Consider the following 27,670-nt stretch of genomic DNA (forward strand, 5'->3'; position numbering starts at 1 on the left):
CTCTGGGATCTTCTGCTGTGCATGCGAAGTGCACATGCTACGATGACATCATCCAGAAATGATGGCATAATGCTGCCAATGTTGTGTATGGTTGTTGGACAAAACTCTATGCTTCATAGCCAATTTTACCATAGACTTTTGCTCTGAAACGAGAGTGTGGCTGCACTTCTAGGTGACGTTATCATGTTGCCTTTTGGACCAGTTGGGGTCTGGAAACCTTGCCAAGGGTAATAAATTCCAAAAACAGGCAAGTAGCATTGATTGTGAAGGGCCTAGTGCAGGGGTAGGGAACAGTGGCTCTCCAGAAGTTTTTTTGCCTACAACTCCCATCAGCCCCAGCCAGCATGACCAATGGCTGGGGCTGATGGGAGTTGTAGGCAAAAAAACATCTGGAGAGCCACTGTTCCCTACCCCTGGCCCTAGTGTAAAGGTATTTTTTCCGTGCTAATTTTTAACCTGGAGGAGGAGGATTCTATTTTACACTCCGGTGTATTACAAATTTCTGCCATATATGTAGATCTGGACCCAAGACATGGTTTACTTGCTGGAGTTTACCATGTTTCTGGCTCATATCTGGCAAGAGCATTTTTTGTGCATACTGATTATTTAAGATGATGGAAATCATTGATTGGTGTGAGAGATTAAAAAGGTGGAGGGGTGAGCAGATGACTTGAGAAACTGGAGTCTACATTGAATCAGAGCTGCAGCGAAAGAGAAGAAAGAGACAGTCTTCCACCTAAGCCAGTTTCCTGATGTGAAGTCACCCTGCTGAGTTGCTACAGGTTCCCTAGGAGCAACATACAGGTACTGATACAGGCCTCACTTTTTAAAGTTTCCTTACGGAACCTTAAATACGAGCACATTTTTATTCTAGCCTAAACTTTTGTGGGCTTGCTTTAAAGTACCACTTTATTCTCCAAGGCAGGGCCCCCAGTCTTTCTGAGGCTGCAAGCACCATTTCTGATATAGTGTGGTGGGGGCAGTCACAAAATGACTGTTACAGGAGGGGGTGTGTTTGCTATTACAACTGATTTCCAGGTGACGGAGATCAGTTTACCTAGAGAAAAAGTCTACTTTGGAATCTGGACTGTGTGGCATTATACATCAGTGAAGTCCCTCCCCAAACCCTGCCCTTTTCAGGCTCTACTCCCAAAATCTCCAGGTATTTCCCAACCTGGAGCTGGCAACCCTGAAGGGGAGCCAGCCACACAATGGCTGCCGCAACTTAACTTGATTCACACAGTGAAGATCTATGAACTGTTGGGGCAGCTGCTGAACCAGAGTTTTTAGAAACCTTCACAGTCAATCAAATGTTGAATGGCCAGTCAAAAGTCCTGCTGGGCAAAGGCCCCCTTGGTGCCACCCACTTTCTAAAAATATGCGGTAGGTATGCCAGTGTTGGTGGGCATCATGTTGGAGGTCCTCGCTCCATAGGAAGGTGCAAAATCTCCTGAGCATCAAACCTAAATTGTCCAAAAGGCCAAAAAGCTATCTTTTAAGGAGGAGTGATGGTGCTTGGTGGTGTTTCCTAATGGTCAGAGGGTAAATCTTTTATGATATAACTTAATGAGAAAGGTATGAAAAAGAGAGAAATTAAGGAAAAGACAACAAAAGTTTTATTTATTTATTTTGCTACCACACAGTAATAGGACTGACTCTTTGCAAATTCTGGCTGTGTAGACAACAGCATGGAGCTGAGTGGAACGAAAGGAAGAGAGAAACCATGGACTGCTAGAGATAATGACCTTGTTAGGAAGCTGCATCCTGTAGCTTGTCATGGCTTATTTTGCCTTGCTCCAGTGTGGCTTGGCTTGGCTGATGGGTTTAGTAGGATCTTAGAAGCAAGAATTTCCCTCAAGTTGGTAGTAAATTTTGCAGGAAAGCCAGCAGAGTCAGAGATACTGCTTTTTACTGTTTTGTCTTCCCTGCACCCCTAGTGGCAGTAGACAGAACCAGATTTGGAAAGAAAATCCAGTGCAGTCCATAAATACATACAGCAGGACACTAGCTTCAGGGCCCCTTCAACTGACTTGGGCCCCCAGAATTTTATCCCCCCAAGTAGCCCTGCCTAGTGGGCCTTCTCCTCACCTCAAAGCCTCAACAAAAGCTTCACCTTCTTTAATGTCAGCACTGGCTATGTCTAATTGGGCTGTCTTTTGAGTATTGACTGCAATTTCATTATGGAGTCTTGTGCATATGACTTAAAAGCCACACTATATGTTGAAAACTAGTTTAATTTCTTTTTTGTACAAAGATTTTCTTCAGCCCCCCAGAGAATGACTGGAGTTGAAAGCTTTCCCCCCACTTTTTTTTGGCAGCAGCCATAAACTTTCCTACAAAGCTTCACAGTTTGGTGCATGTCCCAAGCTCAGACTTCAGAGAGAACAAATTTCCTCATATTCACCTTTTGAGTCAGCAGCTGAATTCTTAAAAAGAGACTGTGGGGAACCCAATAACTTCTCAGCACGCAGCCGAGAGCTTTAGTTGTGGCTTTTGTGTAAGATAACTGAATATAATCTGAAGTGAGATTTTCGTAGAAATTAAAGTGAACTTTGAAGTTTAGAAAAGCTCAAAAGCATTGTCAACCTTGTCACTTTGTAAATTAGCTGAAGAAAAGTGTGGCGGTGCGAATCAAATTTTGAAGGGGCCTTTGGCGGTGAGGAAAGGGAGGGCTATTGTAATGTTACTTACCTTTTAACTTGGAGAAAGAATACAAACAATCTTTCAGGTCAGAAGCTGGAGTCAAAGTCGTTGAAGGTGAAAGAACGTAGCTGATAAAAACATGGGGAAAAGACACCACTGATGTGGATTTCCCCAGTGACATTTAGTTGAAGACGCCTGTGACCTGAGGTCTTTATACTACTGTTTCCCTATCCCTTTGTTGGTGGCTGTTGGCAGAAACTGTTGTGGAAGTCACACAAGGAGGTCACACAGTTTATTTTCACCTCTGTAAGGCCTGTTCAAGGTAGTTTGTTAACCACAAGCAAGGGACACCGGTCACTGCTTGGGCTTGTGCTGCTACTAGCTGGGTGCAATATAACAGCTGCTTTCCATATATCAGTGTTGGCTAGTAGTCAGCTTAAGGGTGGGCCATAGCTCAGCGGCAGAGCATCTACTATGGACGTGGAAGATCCCAGGTTCAGTCTCGGGCTACTCCAGTTAAAAAGATCAAGGAGCAGATGATTAACAGTTGGATTTATACCCCAGCCTTCACTCAAAGTCTCAAAAGCAGATTACAATCTCCTTCCCTTCTTCTCCCCACAAAAGGCATCTTATGAGGTAGATGTGGCTGAGAGAGCTCTAAGAGAACTGTGACTGGCCCAAGATCAGCCAGCCAGCTGCCTATGGAGGAGTGGGGATTTGGGGAATCAGACCCAGTTCTCCCAGATCAGAGTCCACTGCTCTTAACCAAACTGACTCTCTATAAAGACTTCAGTCTGAGACCCCAAACAGCCACTGTCTGTCAGAACAGACAGTATTGACCTTGATAGACCAGTGGTCTGGCTCAGTAAAAGACAGCTTCATGTATACCAGGGGTGGTGAAACTGTAGCTCGGGAGCCGCAAGTGGCTCTTTCCCACGTATTGTGTGGCTTTTGAAGCCCCCACCACCCTGTCAGCTGGCCTGGAGAAGGCATTTGTCTCTTTAAATCACTTCTCCAAGCCAAACCAGCCAGCGGTTTGGAGAATGCATTTAAAGTTGCTTTCTTTCCACCTTTCTCCTCATCTATTTGTCTTCCTTCCTTCCTTTCTTGTGGCTGTCAAACACCTTACATTTATTCTATGTGGCTGTTACGTTTGGCCACGGCTGATGTATACAGTGCGTTGATGCTCTTTTTTTTTTTTATAATGCTACCCCGTGGAGTCTCTAAAACAGGGTTCTCCAATGTGGTTCCTGTCAACACCTTTCCTCCTGGTGGGGCTTTTGCCCAGCAGAGCTTCTGTTTTGGCACTGCAGATCTGATTAGCTATGTCGATTTTTTAAAAGTCACTTCTGGAGCAGGCACCCCCACAGAACAAAGATCTTTCCTTTAAACAAATAGCTTTAAACGAGTTCATTTTAAAAGGCATCTCGTTAAACAGAGCTTCTGCCTGAAATGCTGAAGAATTACAATTAGAGTTATGCATAACCTTATTGACAGTTTGAGGTTGGCTCCGCCTCCTGTGACAGCCATTTTGTTGGGGGACCCCCTGCTCTAGGCTAGAAAACCAGACTCTGGAAAATATGTATCCTGGGACAGTTGTAGGTATGCTCAAGATGGCATCTTTGGCACATTTGTGACATGTGGTTTCCAATCCAGCTACAAAGTACATGTATTTCCAGGATGCCTGTCATCCCTGCTGAATACTTAAGGGTGCTGAAAAACTGTCCTACTATGACTCCTTGCTGATGGCTTAAAAGCTCAATATTCTTAGCTGGAAAAGAACTTGGAAAAATGATGATAGATTCATAATGCAGCAGAGCATTATGGTATTGTTATGTATGTGGACTCAAGGGAAGACTTTGGATGTTTCCGCCTGGCTCATTGGAGCCATACAGACTGAGCTTGGGGACTTGGGAAAAAAGGGCTGCAGGATTCAAATCCCTGCAGCCCAGGACCAATCACAAGCCCCCACCGGTTTGAGGGACCCAATAACGTGCTTGCGTGGGAACCCAGAGATGTATATAAGTTTGGCCCGTGGGCCCCAACGCCAGTCTTGTAATGTGACCTTATACTATGTCACTCCTATTAAAAGAGCTTGTTATCACTGAGACTCTGCCATGCATAGAACCCACTATATTATAGGTATGGAGAAACTCATATTCCAAACCAAATAGCACTACTTCTGTCACTGCTTGCATGAAACAAATAATGCTAAGATAATGGGCAGGGGGAGGGGGGAAGAGATCTTTGTGAATGGGCTATTCTGGGGCCCAGACGTGGGCTACCACTTCATGTTTCTTTGACATTCCCCCAAGTGGCACTTCATAAAACTATAATGTTTGTGTTCTGTAATTCCCTCAAATAACTTAGAAAAACTTATGTGGTGGTTTTTTTCCAGTTTAACCTTACAATGTATCTACAGGAGAAGTCTAAATGTGAGTTGCTGACTTAGGGTCTCTCAGAGCCGGTTTGGTGTAGTGGTTAAGTGTGCGGACTCTTATCTGGGAGAACCAGGTTTGATTCCCCACTCCTCCACTTGCACCTGCTGGAATGGCCTTGGGTCAGCCATAGCTCTGGCAGAGGTTGTCCTTGAAAGGGCAGCTGCTGTGAGAGCCCTCTCCAGCCCCACCCACCTCACAGGGTGACTGTTGTGGGGGAGGAAGGTAAAGGAGATTGTGAGCCGCTCTGAGACTCTTCGGAGTGAAGGGCGGGATATAAATCCAATATCTTCATCTTCTTCTTCTTCTTCAGGAGTTTCATGACTGAGAAGAGCTCTTTCCCTCCTATCTACGTTAGATAGTACCATCATCCTGTTCTTTCAGCCAGGACATACAAGAAGTAGAGTGTTGCTGCTATTTTCCTTTGGAACAGTCTATCAAAGGATAAGTGGAAAAAGCTCCTTTTCTCATGGCATTCAGGAGGGCCTGCTAGGTAAGTCTCTTCAGAAGGGTCTTTCCTGAACATTGCTGCAACAATCAATAAAAATAGGCACAATAATTTTGAAAGTAAACTGGAGTTCCTTTCATCAGGGATAAGGCAAGCCTGAAAAACATATAGACATGATTTTATAGTATTGAAAACCAGTGTAGGATAGTAGATAATCTGGGGAACTTTCTCCTAGGAGATTCGGGTTCATACTTTAAAGATTTATAGATCATCTTTCCAAATTTCTGCTCAAGGCAGCTTACAAAACATGAATTACTAAAACCTAGTCAATTTTTTTAAAAGCTAATCTAATAAATATATACAGGAATAGCAGTATAGTATTGTACAGTCTCTGATGTTATGTGTTTGTTTAAATCTTGCTCTAAACCAGCAGTTACGGTGAATAAAAACAGAATTCTGTGTGTTATATGAACATTTTCACAAATATGGCAGGTAACTGTATGGATTTTCTGCCATTCTGTAGTTTGCTGGGAGGGAAGCCAAGTATACAAACAAAAGCACAAACTCAAAATAATATGTCACTCACTAAAATGAAAATTCTCTCAATATTATCTGAGTTGGGTTGCACAATTTCCCTTACTTTGTTAGGGCAGTGGGACTGTGGTTTATGGAAAGCCACATTTTGCAAACACTGTCAGCCAAAAAAGCCACATTTACATCCATCCCTGCCATAAGGCCTGCACCTTATGGAGGCTCCCAGCTGACCTGTTCTTTTGCCAATGGCTGTTTCACAGTGGGAACCACATGTCAACTGCAAGCCCCAGAGGGCAAGTGCTTGCCCACTTTCCTGAAATATGGGCAGGTGCTATTTTGGGGGACAGTGCTCAGAAGCAGTGCAGATGACATGTCAAAGAACAAACCAATGGCTCCTGGGCCACTGAGCGATTATCTCTGTGCTAGGGTTATTTCTATTGCAAGGATAGAATGATGATTACTGCAAAGTCATTTATTTTTAGTAACAGAATTCCAGCAACAAGATTATTCTTTGCTATTTTGTTTAAGGATCAGAATTAGAAGTGGAACATGGTTGATGTATTAATGTGAATATTCAACAGGGCTATTGCCTACTGGTTTTTAACTTATAAGGAATTTTCTCCAGTCTTCCAGCAGTAATAAAACCTTCACATGTATTTGATATTCCTTTAATGAAATTAAACTAATTCATACAAACAGTGTTCTCAGTATAATATATGTGTATATCTGTGTCAGGTTACACGTTTTCCAAGAAAGAAGCCAGGTTATTATTTTTGCAAAACAAAAAAAGATTTTTTTCTCATAACTTACAGAATAATTACCTCTTTAATATCCCACCTCTTTGAGATGTTATTAATTGAGCTATACTTCTTAACATAAGCCTGGCTGGATCAGACCAGTGGTCCATCTAGTCCAGTGGTCAACCAATCTCTCTGGAGGACCAACAAAAGGGCATATAGCCTTCTCCAGATGTTGCCTCCTGGCACTCGAATTCAGAGGCTGACTGCCTCTGAATGTGGAGGTTCCCTTTAGTCACCATGGCTAGTAGCCACTGATAGACCGACCCTCCAACATCAATCTGCGTAACCATCACTTCATCCTCCGGCAGCGATTCCCACATTTCAATCACTCTCTATATAAGGAATCAAATAGGCAGCCATGTTGGTCTGAAGTAGTAGAACAAAATAGGAGTCAATTGCACCTTTAAGACCAACTTAGTTTTATTCAGAACGTAAGCTTTCCTGTGCATGCACACTTCTTCAGATGAGGAATGAGGTACAGTAAGCAGAGACACATATAGCTGGTGGGGTTTGGAATGCCAAGTGGTACAAAGTTAAAAACCAATAGCAGAATAGTAAAATTAACAAATTCAGAAAACCTTTGATCTGGGTTGAATTAGCGTGGGAAACCATAAAACAGTAATATGTCAGAATGTGAGAATGCCTGTTAATTATTCTATTGCTAATAAGCCTGGGTCAAAAAGGAGGCATTTCTTTTCCAGAAGTTTTTCCTGTCCAACTAATTTACCTTTTAACATGTAACATAAATATATACATCATTCTAGAAATTGCTGAATTACAAATTATTATGAAACTAGGAGTAAATACCTCCCCATGACTGAACAGGGATATTGGTTTTTTATCTTGTTACAGATGCTAAACCCATTCTTAGAACTTCAAGAGCAGAATGGAAAGCGGAATTGCTGAATTACAAACTATTATGAAAATTGGAACAAACACCTTCCCAGGAGTGAACAGAGATGTTTTGTTTTTTATCTTATTACATATGCTAAACCCACTTTCATCAAGTAGGGTGATGTATCCACAGTATTCCAATGTATTTCGCTTTTAGGATAGTGCATCAGAATAATGCTTTTGTATTGACATACTCAAACTAGGGATATTGGCTGTTTATCTCACATATACGAAAGCCATCTTCTATTATATTTTAATGTATTTTTTCCTAATGGCAAACTAGAATGATGTATATATTTATGTTACACATTAAAGGGTAAATTAGTTGGACAGGAAAAACTTCTGGGAAAGAAATGCCTTCTTTTTGACCCAGGTTTATTAGCAATAGAATAATTAACAGGCATTCTCACATTCTGACATGTTAACTGTTTTATGGTTTCCCACGCTAATTCAACCGAGAACAAAGGTTTTCTGAATTTGTTAATTTTACTATTCTGCTATTGATTTTTAACTTTGTACCACTTGACATTCCAAACCCCACCAGCTATGTATGTGTCTCTGCTTACTGTACCTCATTCCTCGTCTGAAGAAGTGTGCATGCACAGGAAAGCTTACGTTCTGAATAAAACCAAGTTGGTCTTAAAGGTGCAATTGACTCCTATTTTGCTCTATATAAGGAAGTATTTCTTCTTGTTCATCCTGAAACTATTGTCCAACTGCTTCATTGGATGCCCTCAAGTTCTAATATTTTGCAAGGGTAAGAAAAAGTTCTCTGGCAAAGCTCTCCAACTTCCTGATCTCAACCTGCACTAGCTTTTATCCCACCCATCCAGCATCTCTGCTTAAAATGCTCCTGGTCCCTTAGCCTTTCATTGCCTTTTGGTTCCGCAGCTCTCAGATTTATTCTCCGTGTGCGTGTGAGGTGTGATCATGGTTTAAAATCTGCTCCCGAGCAGTTTTCCCTTGTTTCTGATTAACTTGAGTTTTTAGCGCCGGAAAGTTTTCACAGTAATAATTCCATTACCAATGTCCCCCCGCCGAAAGTCGGACTTCCGCACATAGAAAAAGTCCTGCCGCAAGGCTTTCTGGGATATGTAGTTGTTACCAAGATTCCCCCACCCCAGTTTTTCGCTCTCCCCTCGGATTGGTCCTTACTTCATCGAGGCTCTTGCTGCAGTTTGTTCCCTAGGCTCTTTACCTGCTATTGGTTGGTCGTCTAGCCAATTGGGTACAAGCTAGGCGCCTTGGCCTCCATTAATTGGCTGGCTTTCGCTAAGCTCCTCCCTTCTTGCGTTGGGCCGTCCGAGGCAACCAGGTGGGGCGGCGCAGGTGCGCCCGGTGTCTACCTGTCTGTTTTGCGGGCTTCACCTGTCCGCGCTGGAGGCGGAGAATGCGGCTACGCTCGGGGGTCTTCGCTTCCTGCTGCCTGCTAGTGCAGGCGTTGGGTGTCGGGCTTTTCCTGCGGGGCTTCTTCCCGTTGCCGGTGAGGTCCTTACCTCGGAATGAAGCAGTCTCCGGGCCGCCCCCCGAGCCGCCCCCGACAGGTAAACGGGCCCTTCTTCCCCTTGACTTTTCCTGGTGTGGATCCCAAGGAGTCTGGCCTGCTTTGAGAGGGGTCTTTCTTTCGTTCATGCCTTGTGATACTTGGGAAAAGAAATGGGGGTGTACTGTAGGGTTGCCAATCCGCCAGGTGGGGGCAGGGGATCCCCCGGTTTGGAGGCACTCCTCCGCTTCAGAGTCATCAGAAAACAGGGGAAGGGGAGGGAACTCTTCGCTGGGGACTCCATTATTCCCTAGGGAGACTGATTCCCATAGGGTATAATGGAGAATTGAACCACAGATATCTGAGGCTCTTGGGGGGGCTGTTTTTTTGAGGTAGGGGCACCAAATTTGTAGCATAGCATCTGATTCCTCCCCTCAAAACATCTTCCAAGTTTCAAAAGGATTGGACCAGGGGGTCCAATTCTATGAGCCCCAAAAGAAGGTGCTCCTATCCTTCATTATTTCCAATGCAGGGAAGGCATTTGAAAGGAGTGCGGTCCCTTTAAATGTGATGGCCAGAACTCCCTTTGGAGTTCAATGATGCTTGTTGCAACCTTGCTCCACTCTCAAAGTCTCCAGATATTTCTTGCATTGGACTTGGCAATCCTAGACTGCACCCGGTGTAGCCTACTCCTGTGGCTGTTTACCCGGGAAATCATTCATATTGGTTCACAGGTTCAAATGAGTGTCAGTGAAACTCTGCTCAGACTCAGTCCAATCCAAACCGACTGGATTTAGACTGAAGTAACTCTGGAATGGATTGCAGTGCAAATGTGGCTGTAACTTCAGTCTAAATTTATGTGTGCAGTATAGGTCCTCTGCATGTGTGGTGGTCTCCCATGCAGGAAGGTTACAAGGATGCATGCTCCTTCTCGTGCTGCAGAGGTCGTTTGCAGCTGGAAATGAAATGTCTTTCTTGTGTGGACAAGACAATCCTGTTGCAAATGAGGGCTGAGTTAATGTGAGCTAGCTCACAGCTTTTTAGCCTTCAGTTCACACATTTTTGTCTTAGCTCAGAGCAAAATGGCCCCAGAGCAAACTAATTTTATGCAGTAGCTCACAGCTTTAATGCCCTAGCTCATGAAGTAGAATATTTGTTCAAATGACTCCACAGTTTAGAGGGAGTATTGGCTGTAACCCAGTGATGGTGCAGCCAATCTGGTATAGTGGTTAGTGTGCTGGTCTAAGGTCTGAGAGATTCAGATTTGAAACCACACTCAGCCATAGAAATTCAGTGGGTGGTCTTGGAGCCGTTACTCTCTGCCTTAACACATTTAATAGAATTGTGGTTTTGTGGATAAAATGGCAGAGGGGAGAATGCTGTTTTAAGCTACTTTGGGTCTTCATTTGGGGTTAAATCTAAAAATAGAATATTCCAGTGAAGGGTGGATGGTGCCTAAAATGAATAAAAACAGCATCTCCTTGCTGTGAGGGACCAGCAGCAGAAATTTAATTTGTTGTTCAAGAGCTACATTGTAATTTGTCTGTTAAACAAACTAGTAGTCAGATTCCTCCACTCATCAGAAGGAAGCCCCACTGACACCAGTTGTGTAGGATGAGACTCCAAAATCTACTTCATTCTTGTCTCACTACCCCAGCGGTGTAGTTCATAGGCACATATCTCTGTGTTTCTGCAGAATATTTTTAGGAAAGCATGGTTCATCGTGATCTTGCACCACAACAGTATATCTAGTCCCATTTTCTCTCTTCCCATCCCCAACGTGCAGTCATATCCAGAAGTGTTGGCAGTGTGTGCTTTGGCAGCAATTTTCACCCAGTTTCTGAAAATTGCTGCCAAGTCTTATGCGGCTGCTTACTGTGTGCATTGGCCAGTTCAAATGTTCAGGGGTGGTGTGTGTAGGCCCCACTGCCCCACCATGCAAAGAGGAATTTTGGCTATTGGGTGCATCAACAGGTTTTTTTTAAGGCACCTTTCCTTTTGAATGTTGATTTTATTAGTTTGCTAACAATCATTATTCATAAACTCCTCTTTTTTGCTTAAGGGTATGCCGAAGGTTGGCTATGGAACACAGTGGCAGTCACTTATGTTAATCTGAGGAAATAACTGCAGTGTGGCTCCCCTCCCACAGAGTGCAGGAGAGATAATGTGGTTCCTACTTAGGCCCAAGTCCCAGAACCTCTCAATTTAGAGCTGAATTAGTGTCCCCTCTTTCCTTTCAACATTTTCTCTGTAAAATCCAGACCCGGTGGCAGCATGATTTATTTGCCCACTAGAGAAGACAGCAACAGTCTCTGTCCCAGTGAAACTCTGCTGTTTCTGGTCCCTGGAGATGGCATCCTAGTTCCACTTGCTTGGTTGCTCTTTAAGATTATGCTTGACTGCATTGGCTTCACAAGAGTCTGGGAAGTGCCAAAGAACTAAGGAACTGAAAGCCAATGGGATTTTTCCTCTTATGTTTCCTCTGCTTTTCAGGGCTGTCTTCCAACTGGACCAAGATTCCAAATCCTCTCTTCAAGAAAGCTGTCATCATGTTAATAGATGCCCTGAGGCACGACTTTGTGTTTGGTTTGAAAGGTAAACAGTTCATGCCCTACACAACACAGCTGATAGAAAGAGGGACGTCCCATAGTTTTATAGCTGAAGCAAAACCGCCTACTGTCACCATGCCTCGAATTAAAGTAAGTTTGGACATCTTGAATGTTTCAAGTGCTGAAGCTGGTGTTTGCCTAGTTTCTCCACCCAGTCATATGTAGCCTGTTTTAGCATGGGTGTGCTGTTTTAGTATGGGAGAGCCACTTTGGTGGAGTGGTTAAGTGTGTGGACTCTTATCTGGGAGAACTGGGTTTGATTCCCCACTCCTCCACTTGCAGCCACTGGAATGGCCTTTGGGTCAGCCATAGCTCTCACAGAGCTGTTCTGGTATTAAAGTTGTGAGCTACTGGCATTAAAGTTGTGGGCTACTGCATAAATTAGTGTGCTCTGGGGCAATCCTTCCTGAGCTAAGACAAAAATGTGTGAGCTGAAACCTGTGAGTTAGCTCATGCTAACTCAGCTTAGAGGGAACATTGCTCACAAGATGTCTGCTGTGGGAGAGGAAGGTAAAGGAGATTGTAAGCCACTCTGAGATTCAGAGTAAAGGGTGGAATATAAATCCAATATATTCTTCTTCTGTCCTACAGTGCATTGAACTGTACTGCAGTTGTAGGTTAGAACGTCTCAGGAAAAGTAGCTCTGTGTGCTAGATGGGAAATTTCCAGAAATGTTTAAAGCTGTAAGGGAAACGGTTTCCTGGAAACTCCCTAGGAAGGGAGGGAGTTTGGGTGGAGGCAGAACTATATGGAAAGAACAAAATATATCACATACTTTCAAACTGGAGCTAATGTTACTGCTTTAACTTCTAAAAGGTGTCATTTATCACTTACTGCAATTGTATATGCTGTTTGCCTAGTTTTGAAATGCAGATGTCTTAGGCTGTAGTCCTAAATAGAGTTGCCATGAACTTGGTAGCCCAGTCTCATCAGATCTCAGATGCTAAGCAGGGTCAGTTTGGATGGGAGATTTCCAAGGAATACCAAGGTTGTGATGTGCAGGCAGGCAATGACAAACCACCTCTGAACGTGTCTGGCCTTGAAAACCCTATAGGGTTGCCATAAATCATCTGTGGCTTGACAGCACTTTCCACCAGCAGACAGATTTACGCCATTCTGAATAGTTGAAGTCAGTGTCCTTAGAGGGGTGTAACTTTGCTCAGCATGGTGCTGTTAAGCAAAATCATAAATATACCTACAACTTAACAGAAATGTCAGCTGCTGTACCATATGCTACCTCACCACATATATCTTGTTGTCATTTGAGAAGTATGAAAGAAGTTGCAAATAAAAATTGTGTAGTAAATAAGAAGTATATTGTTTGGACAGAAACAAGTTTCATTCAGTTGCACTAGGACAGCATATCTGGATACAGATTTTAAAAATATGCTAAACTCTTTGACAGTTTATTCTCATATACATTATAGTATTAATTGCGGACAAAATTCATTGCCTTTTGAAACAATGAACGTATCCTTGGAAGTATGTTGTCTTTCTTCAATATACTCAGGAATTAGAGTTATCTAATATTGTTGTCTATCAGAAGTAAGTGTATAACACTTTGTCTTAAAAAGCATTTCATATTTCTTGGGGGGATGTCCCCTGGAGCCCCCTGCCCATTTCCATTTTTTTAATTGGAATGCTTTTAAGAATTATTGGGTGGGACAGGGTCAACGATGTTCCCATATTTTTCTAGCCCCCTCTGCCCCCTCTCCACATCTAATCTCTAGTTTGTGCGGGACCTGGCTTTGTTAGCTGTTTTCAACTGCTAAAGGAGGCAAGCTGTTTTTTATAGAATGGAGGTAGGACTGTTTGGCAGTAAAACTGGTGCAATGAAATCCACTGGTAATCACATCCCTTTTTTTGAATCCTGGCCATAAATTTCTAGTACCTGCTGACTGTATTGTAGGGGGTTGCCAAATCCAATTCAAGAAGTATCTGGGGACTTTGGGGGTGGATCCAGGAACAAGGGTGTGACAAGCATAATTGAACTACAAAGGGAGTTCTGGCCATCCCATTTAAAGGGACCGCACACCTTTTAAAATGCCTTCCTTCCATAGGAAATAATGAAGGATAGGGGCACCTTCTTTTGGGGCTCATAGAATTGAACCCCCTGGTCCAATCTTTTTAAAACAAGGGGGTATTTTGGGGAGAGGCACTGGATGCTGCACTGAAAATTTGGTGCATCTACCTCAAAATACAGCCCCCCCCCGAGCCCCAGATACCCACAGATCAATTCTTCATTATTTCCTATGGGAATGAGTCTCCATAGGGAATAATAGAATTCCTTGCAGACCTCCCCTCCCCCGGCTTTCTGATGACCCTGAAGTGGGGGAAGGGCCTCCAAACCAGGGGATCCCCTGCCCCCACCTGGGGATTGGCAACCCTATTGTAAGGAAGGCATTTGTGAGCTGCATGGTAGACCTCAGTGAAATTGGATTTCTAAAGGGAGATTTATCGTTATCAGAGCTGCTGATTATTTAAAGTGCAGGGCGTGGCCTGAAGCCAGATTTCATCTGCATTTTCATAAGGGAAAACTACACACAGCCTCACTGGCTTACTCCTAAGTATGTGTGCACAAGAATGCAGTTCAAATGTATTTAAACTATACATGTTACTTCTTTGGCAAAAAAGAGCTTTGTAGATAGAAGAAAAATCAAGTATGCAATGATATGACACTCCAGAACTCCTTGTCAAGTTTATGTGAATGCAATTTATATGAAATCTACACATTAAGCATACTTACTTTTTAAAAATTGCTTAATTTATTCTGGTTTCAGTAGCATTATTAAGAAAAAGAAGCAAAAGCCCAGACCTTTGATCCCTGGAGATTTGATTCAGAATCCTTCTGCTAATTCCCATCTCCTTAGATTCATATCTTTGCAGCCATGTGAGCTAGAAACTTACTTTTTCTTAAAAAAAAGAAGAAAGTTGAGGAATTTGGTACTTAGTGTCCCATTCTGCAGCTTTTTGGAACCCTCTTTGTCACTGGTAATGTGTATATGCTGGTCACTCTCATGAAGAGATGTGGGAATTTCAGAAGAACTGCAGGGAGGTGGATTCTCACTCCCTTCCCCTTTTCTCGACACTGCTGCTATTTTCTTCTCTCCTACTTACTAATGTGCGGCACCAACCTGGAATAAAAGGCTTCTTAAATTCACATTTCACTTAGTACATAGCATCAGGGAATTTTCCAGAAATTTTAGGGAGTGCTGAAAAAACAAGAAACAATTGAAAAAAAAAACCCTCCTGTGATTTTTTTAAAAAATGCAACATGCTATGATAGCATAGGGTGCAGAGGTTTACAATTCTTTCTTGCTTGACTATAGAATGTATTTGCATCTTGTAGAATGCAAAGGCAGTTGTCTTTTTCTAGATTCTGTTAATATGCCATCTTCCATCTGCATGATGGGAGAAGCAGATTGGGGAGAGCCAAGAAAGAGCTAGGTGGAGCTTGTGGAGGAGAGCTGAAGTACGCTTCGTATTTATTGGTCTGGTTTTTTTCCCCTTCCTTCTTCCTCCAAGAAACTTAGGTAGCCCAGGCAAATGCAGTCTTGTCAGATATTGGAAACTAATCAGGGCCAATTCTGGCAAGTACTTGGATGGGAGACCTTCTTGAAATACCAGCAGTCAGGAGGGCAGAGGCAGGCTTTATTTAGCCACCTCTCTGAATATCCTCCAGGCCCCTAATAGGGGTCAGTCATCAGAAGTTACCATGACTTCCAGGTGCAAACACACACACAAAGAAAAGAAAAGAAAAGAAATGAAAAAAAACAGACTCAGGATGCTTTACAGCATTCTTTCCTTCTCCATTGTATCATTACAGTGAGAGAGATTACATTGAGTGTGTTTGATCATCAAGCAAGCACTGTGATAGAGTGTGGCATTGGGACCTGGGTTGCATAGTTCCTAGTTCAACATTCTAACCACTATACCATATTGCTTGTTTTCAGTTTCTCTGTTTGGCTATTGTAACTGCATTTTTTGTGCTGCATTTTGGATAGCTGTAGCAGCCCAAAATATAACCCAAATTCCCACATTTTTAAAATAATATCTGTGCATGTGCCAGTTTCACTACTAACTTTTCAGGTGATTTTACTTGGCAATTTTATTGTATTTGTTTTCCAATCATACTCTTCAGTAGGCCTGTGAATTCCTCCAGGTTTAATGAACCCTACATTTTAGTCAGATTTTATTATCAGGGGCAGCCCTTAGTTATTAATAATAGCTATTTAATAAATTGCCTATGTAATAATTACTTCAGATGTGTGCTTATAGTTCGTAACATGAATGAGTTGCAGGAAAAATGATAGTGAATTTTGTTTTCACTCCGGAACTGATTGTACGTGAATAGAGTCATGACTCCATATAGTTGCCTATGCTTTATAACAAAGATGATCTGTATTCAGAATGTATTCCGAATGGTGATAGGTTTCAAAGTAGCTTAAGTGTTGAAATTTTGTTTTTGTGATGATCCCATTTGCTAAGGGTGCGCTTGCTGAGGGCTAATCGTGGCCACTGGGAGTAAGCCGAAGGGACTGAATCTGCAGTTCATGAGCAGATATCCACACAGAGCTAATTTTACTGTTTTGAGGCTTAAGGGATAGCGGCATCTAGAAGAAGCCATCAGTTGTATGCATTGAAGTAGTGACATCCAGTGCAGAAAAAAACAAAACATGGAAATCTGGCATCACATTATAAATGTACACCCCACCCTGCGGACAGTTTGGTGGTGTGATAAGTTGCTTTCAACATGCATAAGGAGATAACATTTTGTGCGTATATGTTTGATGCTGTGTTTGTTTGGAAAGTTGAGACACAAAATAAATGACAGTAATAAATTGCTTGAGCTATTTTGAAAATATGCTGACGCCAAACTGCTTTTGTGCAGCGCTGGGATCGCTGTGGGTGGGAGAACAACCAGGAGTGCCTCTTCTCTCGCACTCCCCATGAGATTGCACATAATCTCTTCAGTAATGTACACAATTTAAGAGCCTTGTGTGTCCTCAGATGAAGCTCGCTCTTCTTCCTCTTTTCCTGCCACCTCACTTGCATCAGAAGTGCACAGCTGTAGGTCTGGGATTGTTGAACCAGGCACATATGCAGAGAGTTTTGATCAGCTGTATAGGTGGGACATTTTCCTGAGTGTATACCAAAGATTGTTTTTATTATTTGATTATAAAAAAATTGTAGCCTGCCTTTCTGCCCTTACAAGGGCCACTAAGGTGGCTAATGTATTAAAACATACGTAATAAAACAATTTAACCCACACCCAAACCCATATGCACATCATAAAAACAAACTTGAAACAGAGCTAAAATATGTACAAAGACAAAAAACAACAATTAAAACATTGGTTGGGAAGGAAAGGTCACTTAAGGAATGTAGAGCCTCCCCCCCGCCCCGAAAAGAGTCTTCACCTGTTGTTGAAAGATGGCAACAGAAGGTGAGAGATCAATCTCTCTCTGAGTCTGCTTGCGGAGAGGGCGGGATATAAGTTGAATGTAATAAATAAATAAATCTCCCTCGAGAGAGAGTTCTAGATCCATGACCAAAAGGCTCTCTCCTGGGTTGCCACTCAAGTAATCTCAGAAGGCAGGGGTGGCCAAAGCAAGGTCTCCAAAGATGGCTGCAGTAGTTGGGCAGGTTCATAAGGGATTAGGTAGTCCTTCAGATGTGTTGGTCCCAAAGCATATAGGGCTTTGAAGGTCAAGACCAGCACCTTGAATTATGCCTGGAAACAAATTGGGAACCAGTGTAGTTGGACCAGGAGTTGAGTGGTATGGTCCTTATGACCAACTCCAGTCTACATTCTGGCTGCAGCATTCTGTATCAATTGCTGAACAATTTGGAAGGGCAGCCCCATGTAGAGCACAGTACAGTAATCTAATCTAGCTGTAACCAGGGCATGCAGCACTGTGGCTAGATCTTTTCTGTTAACCAGTTGAAAATGGTACAAGGCACATCTGGCCACAGCTGCCACCTTCTTATCCAGCAATAGGTTGAGATCCAAGAGCACCCCCAGGCTACGGACCTGTTTCTTCAACTTTATGCAGCTCCATCCAAAATGGTTAACACCTTAAATTCCAGGTCAGACCTTCCATTCACCAGTGGCACTTCCATCTTGTCAGTATTAAGCTTCTATATATTAGCCCACCTCCACTCCAAAACTGCTTCCAGATATCCGTTCAGCCTTTCTGCAGCTTCCTTGGGATCAGCTGGTAGTGTGGAGGTAAAGCTAAGTGTCATCTGCATTATTGGTGACAGCCAGCCCAAACCTTTGGGTCTTGCTGGGCCTTGGACTCACATATGGGTATATCAGTATTGTTTGATAGTTCTGAATGAGCTGGATCATGTAAGGTTTGGTACACACTTTGAGGCACGCTGATTATTTGAGGGGAGAGAAATCGTTTAAAAAGTATACACTTTAACCTTCTCTCCAAAATAGTGGATTTCAGTGTACCTTCTCAAATAGATTAACTGTTATGGAGTTCAAATTTTGCATGCATGTAGTCTGTGATGACCGGAAAAGTCTGAAAGGGGAACAACTCACATTTGTACACATCTCCTGAAAAAGAGGGGTTCAGTATGTACTCCCAACTGCTGAGGGTGATTTCAGGCCATGTGGAAAGATTCCATGAACTGTATACCTCATGACAAAAGTCGTCATCATCATCATCTTGTTACTGTTGTTACATAGTAATAAACTTTTATGCAGCTCTCCCCACAAAGCGGGCTCAGAGTGGTGTACGACATTTGCATCAAAGCATAAAACAATCCATTAAACTAAATACGAATAGAATACAACAATCTAAAAAACAACAGGTGGCATATACAAAACATATATAGAGAGCAAGCCAAGCTGAATTATAGATAATAAACGTATAGAGCAAGCCAAGCTAAATTTGGGATGGCATATTGGACTGAGGGGATTCAGTTGCATTTTTTCAGATGTACATATTTTGAAGTAAATCATTAGTGACCAGAAAGAAGCATAATTTATTCTTGTGAATAGATAGGAATGACTGACATGTAATCACAAACCACAGTTAGTCACTGTAAGAGCAAGATTGGTTTGTTCCCCACTGTGCATTGTTCCCTCATGAGTGGCTTAGAAAAGAAACACTTTTGTGTTCTGTGGTAAATAATGGTTACATCTATATCCTATAGCGTGGCTTGTTCTCTGCTCTTCAGATTGGTTGGAAATCTTGGTTTTGGAAAGAGAAGAAGAAGCTGTAGTGGGGGTATCAGATGGAACTAGATTGCACTGTTGCAGAGATGATGAATTGACCATGTGCAGAAGGAAGGGAGGAAGGGGGACTGATTGCATGAGCTGAGGGTATGTCTGGCTCTACGCACTTTGCTACCCTGAGTGGTAACCGTACTTCTTGTGGCATGACCCAGGTGGCAGTGCCTGCAGGCAGCAGCAGTGCCAGTGAGCAGACATGTGTGCTCCCTGCAGGCCTGTGCAAGCTGGAGCTTCTAAGGGTGGTAGAAGATCTTGGCATTCTGTTGAAATTGGACACGCTGGGAGGAACTGAGTGGGACAAGCCATGCCTGTTGCTCCCTTCACCACCACATCGCATCCTTGCCAATTCAGACAGTGAGCTATCCCTGGCTGTGGGATAAATGGGCTTGAACTATAATAGGGGTGGTCAGACTGTGGTTCAGGAACCATATATGGTTCTTTCACACATATTGTGTGGCTCTTGAAGGCCCCACTGCCCCAACAGCTGGCTTGGAGAAGACATTTCTCTCTTTAAATCACTTCTCCAAGCCAAGCCAGCTGGCAACTTGAAGAATGTGTTTAAAGTTAAAATAGCTTTCTTTCTACCTCCTTCCACCTTTCTTTCCTCCCCCCTCCCTATCTCCCTTCCTGTCTTCCTTCCTTCCTCTGATGTTCATGTCTTGTGACTCTCAAACATCTAATGTTTATTCTGTGTGGCTCTTACGTTTAACAACTTTGGCCACCCCTGCTCTACAATAACAAACAATGCAATCTGGTCACTTCTGCCAGTGAAGGGATTTTCCTCACCTTCTTCTCCTGTAGCCCCTAAAATGCTGCTCCAAGGAAACACAGGTCCCCCCCCCAGGGATAACATGGGGTTGGAAATGAACCAAAATCATCCTTTTCCATCCATACATGGAAATCCTCTATGGGATCCAGCCCATGGTTTCGCTATTACATGTGAACTGAGCAGTTTTACAGTTAGCAGACATTAGGGGTTAAATGGAAGGCTGATGCAGAGTAATGTAGGATGGCTTTACCTGATGGAAATGTGCTGGAGAAGACTAACAAATGTTTATCACCTATTCCTTCTTTGAGACTGAAGCTTATACTTACAGGTGTCTTTTTTGCTTTGATGTGTCTTTCTGAACTCGATGAAATCCGGGGAATGAACAGAAAACTGAATGTTTAAAACGTGATCCGTTCTAACAAAGAATCTGAGCGTGCCTTTTAGCGATGCATATGGAAGACAGCTGTTTTGTGTCTCAGGCCATTAATGCTGAATATTAATTCTTTAGTATTGTGAGTTTCTAATTAAATACCTCGACAACATTGAGAAGTGTCTCATTATAACTTAATGAGCTGATGCGGCTAATTTATCTCGATGCCCTTAAAAGTTACTGCAAAGTTCCCAAAATAAGCTGTTGCAGTCTTCATCTTGAAATAGATCCTGGTGCGGATGGATTTCTTTCCACTGCAGAAGCTGGTTGGCATCACAGTCTGCCCTCTAAATACTGGTTTCTGTTAGTGATTGGATTCTGTATATGATGCGAACAATACTAAGGCAGTTCATTGTCTGTTTGCATGTGTACTGAAGTAAAGTCTGTGCTTGTAAAAGTCTGTGCTTTTCTTTATAGAAAGTTTGCTTGTAGAACTGTTCTCTTTTATGGGGGCAGAAGGACCTGGTATGTACTGTGTAAAATTAAAAACAAAAGAGTGTGGACTTCGTAATTCAAGACAGCACTCAGATTTTTCTAACTATGGCAATCAAATGCATGCAGATATCATGCGTCTCCATGCCATATATTCTTTTCTCCCTCTGGTCTTTATGCATAGCAGCATGGAAAACTTCCACATCTGGGCAGCTTTGATTGAAATCCCAGTTTGCAGCACTGCTCACATGAAGGTATTCAAGCACGTTGGGCTTGGTTTCTTCCACACTGGCCTGAATTCTAACCCTGAGATTAATCTCAGTGTAAAATCCCAGTCTCTGTGGAGGTAATCGGTGCTGTTTTCCCTAGACACTTGCATAAGTACTTGCATTCAAAGGTCATCACGAACTGGAATGATTGAAGGGGTCCCAGTCAGGAAGCCTCTCAGAGGGAGGGAAGGAAGCATGTGAGCACAAGCACGAGATGTGTCCACGCCAGTCATAGACAAACAGACTTGTTGTCAATGTCTGAATATGAACCTCCCAACTTCTAAAGAGAGCTTTGAAGTAACTGGTTGCCTGCAGCAACCAGGGTAGGGAGCCCCTGCCCATCCTTCTAACCATAAAGAGATACTGGCCCTGTAAGGCTAAAGGATTGAGATCTGGCTGTTTCTTTTTCCCTGCAAAGGGAGGATAAATAGCCATAAATCATTCCTCCACATTGCAGCCTTATGTTAAATAGGGCTATCTATAGGCTGTGTGCTGAGAGTCACTCTTCGTGGCTTAGACCAGTCAGCTCAAGCTACAAAGGCAACTGCTCTGAAACGGCTTCTATTTCTTCTGCCTTGTAAGAGCCATTAGAAGACTAAGGATGTAAAGCTTCTGGAAATTTTTAAGCCGTCTAAAAAAACCTGTTGTCAGAAAATTTGATATTTTTTGAAAAAGAATTGAAGTTCATATAATACTTTTTAATCAGACCTAAATGTTTATTGTTTTAACCCAATAAAAAACATCATTTATAACTCAGAATAATTTTATGCAATATATCTATGTGGCATATTTTGAAGTGTGCATACTGTAGTTGTCTGGAAGAAAACTTGCATATATACTTAATACTAGACAGAAAGAGCAGCAGATTGTTGCTCTCTGTGCTGCCTTAGCACATGCATCTTAATTTGTGCCATCTGAGAGGCGAGGAAAAGTAGAAGTGGAAAATGGCAAACCCATTTTTTTTTAGTAAATAAAAGGAACTCCATTATTTGAAAAGGATGCGTCTCCTATAGTCAGAATAGAACTGCCAGTTTATTGGATATCCAATTAAGCATTATAACATTGAAAGCATTGAGCTGTTCAACAGTATAGTATGCATGTAGCATTGTCAACAGTGGACAAAATGAGTCACACTTAATCTTATGCAATTCCATAGGGCCTGTAAGGCAGAGATCTTCCACCAGACTTTTGAGTAAGGACTGGAATGGTTGCCGAATTGGCCCCTCATTTCCCCCACCCTTTCCACACCCTTGATATGACACCCAGCTGTTTGGAACAGAAGAAATTAATAGGGTGCCATTGAGGGGTGGGTGGGTTGTGTAGTATAAGATGTTTAGCTTGAATTGTTTTATGTATTGTAATGTTTATATTTTTATACTATTGATGTATTTTATCTGGAGCCCAGCATTAGCTGGGATAGGGCAATTAATAAATAAGTAGTAGTAATAAACCATACTTGAAAATTGTGCATGCTCACCATGTACATAGGAATGATTACTTTATAATGCAGACTGTATCATAAAGACTGTATCATAAAGATCATCATTCTGAATAAAGTTACACCTTGGTTTAAAATGCATTTCTCTCATAGTGTCAGATTGGAATCTGGGGGCCCTGGGTTCAAATCTCCACTTAGCCACTGAAGCTCAATCAGTGACCGTGGGCCAGTCGCTCAGTCTCAATCTAACCTACCTCACAAGGTGATTGATAGTGAGGATAAAATGGAAGAATGGTAAACGGCTTTGGCTCCCCATTGGGAGTATAAGAGTAAGGTATAAATATCTAAAAATAAATGAGGGATTCCATGTCTAGTCTATTGACAGTAGAGTTATCGAGCAATATTTAACCCTTGTCAAACGACAGATGGGTAATTAACAGTATTTTAGTGATCCATTGTCTGGCATCTAATTGTGCTCTTATTAACTGCTATTGGGTTGGATTTGGGGTGGTGGTAAAATTAAGGATAGGATCCTCCACTGTCACCACTTCAATAGTCATTCACTGCTGAAACATATTTGGGGGCACCTGTTTGCAGGCATTGACGACAGGCAGCATCCCGGGCTTCATTGATGTCATCATGAACCTCAATTCCCCAGCCTTGCTTGAAGACAACTTGATATGGCAGGCCAAAACCGCCAGGAAAAGGATCATCTTCTATGGGGATGACACCTGGGTTCGGCTCTTCCCAAAACATTTTGCGGAATACGATGGAACAACCTCTTTCTTTGTCTCCGATTACACAGAGGTACGAAGCTGCTAAGGTTCATCTGGTTCAATCGATGTGCAAGTAATTACTGGAGTGAAAATTTATTTTTCTGTGTTTCTTTTTTTTTTAAAAAAATCAATGTATTTGCTGCTGGGAGATAACTGAATTGATCTGCGGTATTAAGCAGCATCTTCATCGTTGTTTAATTTTCAGAGCAGTAGTTATGTTCTTGTTTTGGATGTCTAAATTGAGTCTCTGCCCCATTCCTTTGATATTTAAAGGTCATAAAATGAGCAGTAGCTTCTGCCCCTCGCCCTCCCTCCTCCTAGCCATGGCTAGGTTCTAAATCAGTGGTTCCCCATGTGGCAACCATGGGTGCTGTGGCACCTGATGACACCTTTCCTGTCACCTGCCAAGTGGGGTTAGAAAGCGGGCAGAGCCAGCTAGGGCTTTTACTGAGCGAAGCTTCTGATTGGCCATTATAGATCTGATAAAAGACAGGAGGGAGGATGTAAGCCAAGCTGCATCACCTTTGGTGGGGGGAGGCCAGGTAAAATTGAAATGAATAGGAATGTAGTCTCATTGGTCTCCCTTCCCAGTGTAATGATGAGCCACCAAATGCCATGTCTGAAAGCTTTAAAAATTAAAGTTAGGTTCTTATGTGACAAATTAAGTAGTTTTACTTGCCATCTGCAAAATCAAGTGTACAGCTTTTTCTGGACTGTTACTTTGGATTACAACTGAGATTGCGGACTGTTTTCAATATGTACATGAACTTATGAAGTTGCTGTATAGACCATTGTTCTATTAAAGTCAGTCTTATCTACTCAGACTGGCAGCAGCTCTCCAGTATCTCGGAAATATTTATCATGCAACTCTCTTCGCCCTGCCCCATGCACAGTTCTCGTCCCAAAAGGGTTCTACCCATTTTTGTGTGCACACTCTTCTTCCTTTAGAGTCAAAACATGCCACCCTCAAACATAAGAACTGAGGTTGGGTGGATGGCTAATATCACTGGAATTTGTCTTTCTTTATTATTGTTGTTCCCTTCAAGGTTGATCATAATGTCACCCGACATTTAGATAATGTTCTGAAGAGAGAAGACTGGGATCTACTCATTCTCCATTACTTGGGACTGGACCACATTGGTCACCTGAGTGGACCAAACAGCCCTTTAGTAGGGCCGAAACTGTCTGAGATGGATAACATCATCAAGAAGATCCACACTTCACTCCTCTCCAAGGTGAAAGTCAAGTGTCTTTAAATGGGTGGCAAGAGAGTGGGGTGTTCTTTGAGGGCCCAATTTTAAAAAAAACGTTTTAACTTGAAGTTCGTTGACCTTGCCTTTGGATTTCTGGAAGGTTTAGCTGGTGTCTTTGAGTGCACTGGACAAATATATCACAATATGATTAATGTATATGATGCCCTGACCTGAATGGCCCAGGCTAGCCCAGTCTCAGCAGAGCTTGGAAGCTAAGCAGGTTTGGTCCTAGTTAGTACTTGGATGGAAGATGTCCAGGGTTGTTATGTAGAAGCAGGCAATAGCAAACGATCTCTTGCCTTGAGACCCAAATGTTGGCTGTGACTTGATGGCAGACTCCATCAGTGTACATCAGAGGTGGCCAAACTTGCTTAATGCAAGAACCACAGAGAATAAATTTTAGATGTTTGAAAGACAAGGAAGGAAGGAAAATAGATTGGGGGAGGAAGAGATGGAAAGAAAGCAACTTTAAATGTGTTCTCCAAGCTTCTGGCTGGCTGGCTGGCTTGCTTGCAGAAGTGATTTAAAGGGACAAATGCCTTCTCCAAGTCATCTGATGGGTCAGTGGGTGCTTTGAGAGCCACACAATATGTGTGAAAGAGCCTCACATACTCCTAGCAAGGTTGTGGCTCCCGAGCTGCAGTTTGGCCACCTCTGATGTACATGATGTCATTAACAAGCACATAAGCTCACACATTCTGTTTCACAATGAACATCTGTTTATAAGTGGAAGTTTGAGTAAATCATGGTCTATTTGGGTATCCAGTTGCTGTCCACCCCTCTAACTCTGGTTAGTTGCAGGCTACAGACTGGGGCTGCAGTCCTAAGGATGTTTTCCTGGGAGTAAATTGCATTATGTAGGTCTCAGTAGACCTACTGAGTATACCTCCTTAGGGTTCTTAACCAGGGCTGCTTCAGTTTTCTTCAGTTTATGTGCCACCCTCCCTGCCCTCAGATTAGGGGATTTATGGTCATGCGCATATGTACCATTACCACTTGTTTCTGGCTAGCAATCCTGATTTGTAATAAGCCAGGATTCCTGAATTCAGACTTTACAACAAACCAGAATTAACTTCCAGCTTGTTAAGTAATGCCCCATCAGGGCAGAGTCTTAGCTGCAGAGCAGAAAACTAATTTCTCTTTCTCTGGCACAGAGTCAGAATATGCCCTCCACTTCTCCTGGCTCCCGCCTCCTTTCTCTTCCCATGCCCCTCAAGGAAAGGCTCAAGGTCTAGTTCAGGAGTGGCCAAGCTGCGGCTCAAGAGCCACGTGTGGCTCTTTCACGCGTATTGTGGCTCTCAAAGCTCCTACCACCCCTCGACTGGCTTGAAAAAGACATTTGTCTCTTTAAATCACTTCTCTGAGCCAAGCCAGCTGGCAGCTTGGAGAATGCACTTAAAGTTAAAGTTGCTTTCTTTCCATCTCTCCCTCCCCGTCGATTGGTCTGCCTGCCTTGCGTCTCTCAAACATCTGATGCTTATTCTGTGTGGCTCTTATGTTAAGCAAGTTTGGCCACCTCTGGTCTAGTTGTAGCCTATGCAGAGAAGGAAACAAGACAGCAGTGGGACTTGCAAACCTTTCTGACATATACTTTACAAATGGCTCTGGACAGCATAATGTCGCAGTAGACAGCCCTCTTGAATGCAGACAGCCCTTCCCTCAGCTCAACACCCTTTTAGTTGCCCCAGGAACAGGATCTATAGTCTTTTGGGGTTTGGGATGGTGGGAACTGATCGACAAGCTATGGGGCTGCAAGCCTGATGACCGTTCTGCCATACGTGCTCTTGACCGGAACTGCAGCTAATCGCAGCTGGGTAGCTTCTATGGTGCTCATTTATTGCATTCACACATGACGGTCTTTGGTGGAAATGTCATTTGTGAAGTGGCCGTTAGTGTCATTAGCAAAACAGGACAAGGCCAGTGCCCTGAGGAGCTTCCATTGTAAACTTTGATGGTAGGTGGTGGATTTGAAGGGAAGAAAGATAGGAGCAAAAAGCACTTTAACAGACATGTATATTTGGGCTCCTAGCAAGGTGGCTTTTTTGTGCCCAGGTTCTTAGCACTTTAGGCACTTAGGAAGCCATCAAGGCCAATTTTTACCTCTTTGTCAGGCCCCTTGAGAAATACTTGAGGTACTTAGCAACCTCTAATGCCACTTCATACCTGTTTTAGCTGCCTTGTATTCTGAAGGTCTTTTTTTTTTAGCCACCTGAACTAGAGTCAAAGTCATTAGGAGCTCTACCTGATCAATCTTGATGCGATTCAGGCCATTAGAGCTGCATCTTTGACAATAGCAACAGTTACAATGACTTCTAAAAAGCAACTGAGTGGATGCTTTTGTTGCTTCCCAGATCTGCACGCTTAAGGGATCTGAACTATAAAACTGCCCAGGTAGCTTAGCGGTGCAGCTTTGGACAAAGACGCTGGAAACCGCTGCTGAAAGTCCTGATTTTAAATGTTGCTGCCAGTGCTGTTGGCAACAAAATGGTTTTACGGGGGCAATGCTGAGCCATCTGGAGGAGGTGCAGCACCAATGTGCAGAGGCTAAGCGATCGAGGGTGCGGCATCCCTCGCAGATCTCATTGGTCCTCTGGCAGTGGGATATCCCAGGCCAGCCTGGTCTTGTCAGGTCTTGGAAGCTAAGCCGGGTCAGCCCTGGTCAGTATGTGGATGGGAGACCCCCAAGGAAGCCCAGGATCACAATGTAAAGGCAGGCAATGGAGAAGCACCTGTGAAGACCTTTTGCCATGAAAACCCTGCAGGGTTGCCATAAGTCGATAGCAAAACAACGACCACAAAGGGTGGGGCAGAAAACTAATGTATTGCTTAGTTACTGCTGCAAGATACATAAAGAGAATGTGGCACCCAGTGACTGCAGAGGAAAGGCTTAACAGTATTCTTTATTCTGGCATCCCAGTGGGAAAAGTGGCTGACACATAGTGTTTGCTTAATGGAGGGGTGGCCAAACTGTGGCTCAGGAGCCACATGTGACTCTTTCACACATATTGTGTGACTCTCAAAGTCCCCATCACCCTGTCGGCTAGCTTGGAGAAAGCACTTGTCTCTTTAAATCACTTTTCCAAGACAAGCCAGCCAGTGGCTTGAAGAATGCATTTTAAGTTAACCCAAATTAAGCCCAAATTTAAAGTTGACCCAAATTAAGACTGTTATATGCTCTCTGTAAGCAGTTGGGCTGCGTTGCTGC

At 43.0% G+C, this 27,670-nt stretch overlaps 1 protein-coding gene across 2 annotated transcripts in view; it reads left to right on the plus strand.

Moving 5' to 3' along the window:
• Positions 1 to 9,053: 9,053 nt before the first annotated feature.
• The window catches only part of PIGG (phosphatidylinositol glycan anchor biosynthesis class G), a 74,952-nt gene continuing 56,335 nt past the window's right edge, over positions 9,054 to 27,670 (plus strand). For both annotated transcript variants that reach the window (XM_060237058.1, XM_060237059.1), the window contains exons 1-4: positions 9,054 to 9,301; positions 11,734 to 11,939; positions 23,034 to 23,243; positions 24,259 to 24,447. In XM_060237058.1, the coding sequence (XP_060093041.1) occupies positions 9,148 to 9,301; positions 11,734 to 11,939; positions 23,034 to 23,243; positions 24,259 to 24,447 (759 nt within the window). In that variant the 5' untranslated portion in view covers positions 9,054 to 9,147. The remainder of the gene's footprint in view (positions 9,302 to 11,733; positions 11,940 to 23,033; positions 23,244 to 24,258; positions 24,448 to 27,670) is intronic.

The sequence above is a fragment of the Heteronotia binoei genome, chromosome 4, assembly GCF_032191835.1.
Source record: "Heteronotia binoei isolate CCM8104 ecotype False Entrance Well chromosome 4, APGP_CSIRO_Hbin_v1, whole genome shotgun sequence".
Lineage (NCBI taxonomy): Eukaryota > Metazoa > Chordata > Lepidosauria > Squamata > Gekkonidae > Heteronotia > Heteronotia binoei.